Below are 5,023 nucleotides of genomic sequence, written 5' to 3' on the forward strand. Positions count from 1 at the left end.
GAGGGGCCAGTGATTTAAGAGGAGGCTGGGCCCATCGATAGAAGAGGAGACAGGGCACGTCGATAGAAGAGGAGGCGGGGCCCTGGGACGGAAGAGGAGGAGCGGCCCTGCGATCACGTAGGCGGACCGCGCTGACAGGTAAGAGGTGTGCAGCCCACCTGAGACCCTGCAGAGCCCACCATAGAGAGTCTATGGTGGGCTCTGCAGGGTCACTCTCAGGTGGGCTGTTTGGTATATCAGGTGGGCTCTGCAAGTGGCATAACTAGCAATCACCGGGCCCCATACAACATTTTGCTATGGGGCCCTGTGATTTCTAGTTACGCCCCCTGCTTAGGAGCCCTGTTGGCTTTTATGTCTGTCTGTGTCCCCATTGGAAAGTTCCCCTCACTTCCTATCTTGGTGACAACACTAATGAGGGTGATTCTTCTCGTCAGCCGGAGTCTAATTCTAAAGTGTATCTAAAGCAAAAACTTTTTTGTTGTTTTAGGTATACTTTAAGTAAAGTCGATGGACGCCTGCTCCCCCAGATGAGATTGATTATAAATATCAAGTCGATGTTTCATTAATATGGGCCAATCGAAATTGCAAACCCAGGTTTCAAATGACAATGTCAAACCCTATTGCATGTAGTATACGTGTCATATATTTACAAAATATAAGGAAAAGGTTACTGGATCATACATTAAAACAGCAGATTTAATTTTTTTTTTTTACTTCTTAATACCACCCTTCTTTCCTTCTCAGATTTTGCCAAATATTCACCAAGATGTCGTCTGTTTTAAGATAATGATTCAAGCTGTCCGGCGTACATCCACCAGGCGTGGTTCCGGAACACCAACGGCACTGGCGAGGGCTTCTTAAATGATACTCTTAAGGTGGCGGTTGACTTTCTGCCTTCGTAGTTCTAAAATCAACTATGCTCGTCAACGGACAACAAGTCTCAGATCTCATTTTGCTCGTCCAGTTCGTTCACGTCGTTGGTAAAACTGTCATATTCGGCCGAGCGCGTGGTCATCCCCAGGTACTGCCGCAGGAACTCGCTAAACCTTTTCTGGTTGTTCCACTTCCTGGCCGATTTTCGCACGCCGATGAAGCCGCCGTAGCGCTTCTGAAGGTCTTTCGAGGGGCCCATGAATTTCCTATAGCTGTACTTTCCCTTGACGAAACCCCCGAAGCGTTTAGACACGGCGTTCGGCGGATTTGGCAAGTCTTGGAATTCGTCGGGCCCGGTGGTCATGCCGAGCGCGGTTTCCCCTCCGTCGATGCTGGCGTCTTCTTCTTGCTCGCGGATCAGGTCGCTAATTTTGGACAATCTCTTCTCGTCCTTGATCTTACTCAAGTCGACCACTTTGGTCAGGTCGTTCAGACGCTTGAAGTTGGCGGAGAATTGGTTGTCGCTGAATGGTTTGAAGTTCTCCTCGAAACTGTCCATGCTGAGCTGTATCGAGGACTTTATGAGGACGGTTTTGCATACACCCCACATGGAACTGGAGTAGATTTTTCCTTCGCACTCCACGATGCAGAGCTGTTGATGAATAAACAAAACAGTTACATTGATATGGACAAGGCAATGCATATTTGATTGTATGTTTTGCATTCTTTGTTGTGTTTATCACATTGAACAAGAACGTGTGAATCTCCACACACGTGACACCCGGAAATCTTCTACCAATCAGAAAGAGCAGCTGCTGCAACATTTGAAGGCTCTTTGCTTGATTCAGCAGTGCTGTGAGGACTTACCTGTTACCTCCCGCTGGGTCTCGAGCCGTCGGGTGGTCTCCTTGTGCAGTGCAGAGCCCAACGGCTGCTGTGTGTGGTGTCCGCTTGTTCCATCGTTCAGAGCTGTACAGGAAGAGGCAAGAGGCAGGAGCACTGGACCGCCTCTTAAAGGGACAGCGAACGCCCCTCCAAGCAAGTGTTCTGCCCCTGGAAATGACATCATCTCATTGCCAACAGGTATATAAGCAAGCAGGGTGAGTCATTCTGTGCTTGGTTATTGTTAAAGGAGAACTATAAGATGAGTGATTTCCACTCACCTCATAGTTCTAGCCGACCTGTGACAATGAGACTGTCACAGGTCGGCTCAGTAGATCGGTGAGCGAACACATACCGGGTTCGCTCACCTCTTGATCCTGTCACGGCTCTCTGCCGTGACAGGGGGAGGGGCTGGATTCCCCTCTCCCCGCTCCGATCCGCCAGCGCTGACTGGACGGGGGAGGGGGCGGGTACAGCTGGCTCTGCCTCTAGATAGGCAGAGCCAGCTGTCACTCACGCAGCTGGGCGGATCCCGACGTCCATGTCGGGATCCGCTCCGGCTGCGGCGTCTCAGTATACCGCGAGCTGTAGCTCCCCATATACTGAGCTTAGGGTGACGGGAGGACACTAGTTTGTGTCCTCCTGTTACCCTAAGGAGAACTATGGGGAAAAGCCCTGACCCCATAGTTCTCCTTTAAGTTTGTGAACCGAGGTACCACTGTATCTATGTTAGTCCCAAGCATGTTTAAATCCACTTATGGTTGACTGACTCACTAGACCTTTGGAGTCTGTTCCGAGTACCAGCTACTCTTTCTGTAAAATAATAACTTTCTAGGGTTAGGTTTGAACTTTCCTCCGAGAGGCGAGCGAACGCCGGCATGTGTTCGCTCACGTCCCGATCGACCTGTGACAGTCTCATTGCCACAGGATCGGCTAGAACTATGAGGTGAGTGAAAAGCACCCACCTCATAGTTCTCCTTTAAGCTTGTTCTTAGAGTGCCTGGCGTTATACCTGTTTCTGACTCCTATTACCGACCCCTGGCCTGTTCCTTGACCCTGATACTTTGCTGCCTGCCCCGACCTCTGCTACGTTCAATGACTACGATTCCGGATTGTGATTTTGTTACCGTGCTCTTGTACTGCCCCTGTACTGGCTACCACTATGCAGTAGATTGTGTGTTATCCAAGTCTACTTGAGTAGAGGTACCAATCGTACTGGCAAGTCCCCAGCGTCTGGGCTCCTACCATCACCAACCTGACAAGTACACAACTCTGCCCTTGACATAAGCCAAGCACCCTCAGCAACAATAGAACTTACTTTTTAGAAGCCCTATACTCAAATTCAGTGCCGGGACAAGGTCCTTCAGCGCCCAAGGCAAAATAACTAAAGTTTGCCCCCAACCATTTTCTCCAGTTTCCAGCATATATAGCTGTAAAGACTTTCGGAAGGTACGGAACCAACCCAATTCAAACATAAAATAAAGCTCTGAGACCTACAAGAGGAAAGGGGTGGGGGGGCTCTGGATCTGCCATGGTTAAAGAGAATCGCAAATTTTTGTGAAAAGGTATGGAATAGACTCAACTGAAAACATAAAGGAAAGCTCTGAGACCTACGAGAGGAAAGGGCTGGGGGGTTCTGGATCTGAAGCGGTTAAAGAGAATTGATAACGTTTATAAAATTGTCACAATCTAGGCATTCTAATGACGGCAAAAGGGGGGCTAGAAGAAGCGGAGGAGTCCTTTAAATCATGGAGCAGAAACGTTCTCATTTATGGACTCCATCCCATCATCATCGTAGACGCCACGTTCCTTGGCATGCCACCCAGTATGAGGACAATGACCCCCAGTGAGGACAATCACCTCCGGGGGTACACAGAGCACACTTTCGGAAAACTCTGTGGTAACCTTTATGTGCTGAAAATTGCTTTGTCTGGAACATTGGAATAACAATAGACCATTTAATCCTTTTACTGCGCGGACCTTGCCAGAGAAAAAAGTATTTGTCTCGAAGTTTACACAACGGGTCACTACGGCATTAACTTGTGCGCTGGTCCGTGCGGCTCACTTGACCCGTTTGGCGGTCCTGAAGGCTTAAAAGAGCAGCATTGCAATTATGGGAATGATAAAGGAAGGAAGGAGAAATGAAACTGTTTAGTGTCAGTCGTCACGTCGCGGAAGCCGTCTCTCCCGAGCGCTCTGCAATCTGTCTGGGCGGTTGCAGCGATATTCCGCTCTGTGTTTGTCAGTCAGAAAGGATCAATTATCTCCAGACTGATTAAATATAACAAGCATTCATACAACACCTTTCACCCGTCAATTACCCGTCCTCCCGCTACGGCAAAGTAGTAATTATCAGCGTTCAGTTAAAAAGACGCACGCCTGCCTTTCGGTGTGAAACATGCCGACAGAAGACAGGAGGAGGCTTTTACTTGTCAAGTTTTACCACAGACTAGACAAAGTGCGCATCGGTGCAGTAACGGGGAGTTAAGAAGAGGATGCCAGAGCAATGCTGGCGAGAGGGGTAGTGCATGTTGGTACAGTGCCGGTGGATGGGGTAGTGTGTGTCGGTGCAGTGCCGGTGGATGGGGTAGTGTGTGCCGGCGGATGGGGTAGTGTGTGTTGGTGCAGTGCCGGTGGATGGGATAGTGCATGTTGGTTCAGTGCCGGTGGATGGGGTAGTGTGTGTCGGTGCAGTGCCGGCGGATGGGGTAGTGTGTGTCGGTGCAGTGCCGGCGGATGGGGTAGTGTGTGGCGGTGCAGTGTCGGTAGATGGGGTAGTGTGTGTCGGTGCAGTGCCGGTAGATGGGGTAGTGTGTGTCGGTGCAGTGCCGGTGGATAGGGTAGTGTGTGTCTGTGCAGTGCCGGTAGATGGGGTAGTGTGTGTCGGTGCAGTGCCGGTAGATGGGGTAGTGTGTGTCGGTGCAGTGCCGGTAGATGTGGTAGATTGTGTCGGTGGATAGGGTAGTGTGTGTCGGTGCAGTGCTGGCGGATGGGGTAGTGTGTGTCGGTGCAGTGCCGGTAGATGGGGTAGATTGTGTCGGTGGATAGGGTAGTGTGTGTCGGTGCAGTGCTGGCGGATGGGGTAGTGTGTGTCGGTGCAGTGCCGGTGGATGGGGTAGTGTGTGTCGGTGCAGTGCCAGTGGATAGGGTAGTGTGTGACGGTGGATGGGGTACTGTGTGTCGGTGCAGTGCCGGTAGATGGGGTAGTGTGTGTCGGTGGATAGGGTAGTGTGTGGCGGTGCAGTGCCGGCGGACGGGGTAGTGTGTA

The 5,023-nt window shown here is 50.7% G+C and overlaps 1 protein-coding gene across 1 annotated transcript in view; it reads right to left on the bottom strand.

Annotated features, from left to right (window-relative positions):
• Positions 1-757: 757 nt before the first annotated feature.
• PNOC (prepronociceptin) overlaps positions 758-5,023 on the bottom strand; it is a 76,260-nt gene continuing 71,994 nt past the window's right edge. The window contains exon 3 of the mRNA XM_018566365.1: positions 758-1,525. Within this exon, the coding sequence (XP_018421867.1) occupies positions 941-1,525 (585 nt within the window). The 3' untranslated portion in view covers positions 758-940. The remainder of the gene's footprint in view (positions 1,526-5,023) is intronic.

The sequence above is a fragment of the Nanorana parkeri genome, unplaced genomic scaffold (genome assembly GCF_000935625.1).
Source record: "Nanorana parkeri isolate BGI_ZX_2015 unplaced genomic scaffold, ASM93562v1 scaffold942, whole genome shotgun sequence".
Classification (NCBI taxonomy): Eukaryota; Metazoa; Chordata; class Amphibia; order Anura; family Dicroglossidae; genus Nanorana; species Nanorana parkeri.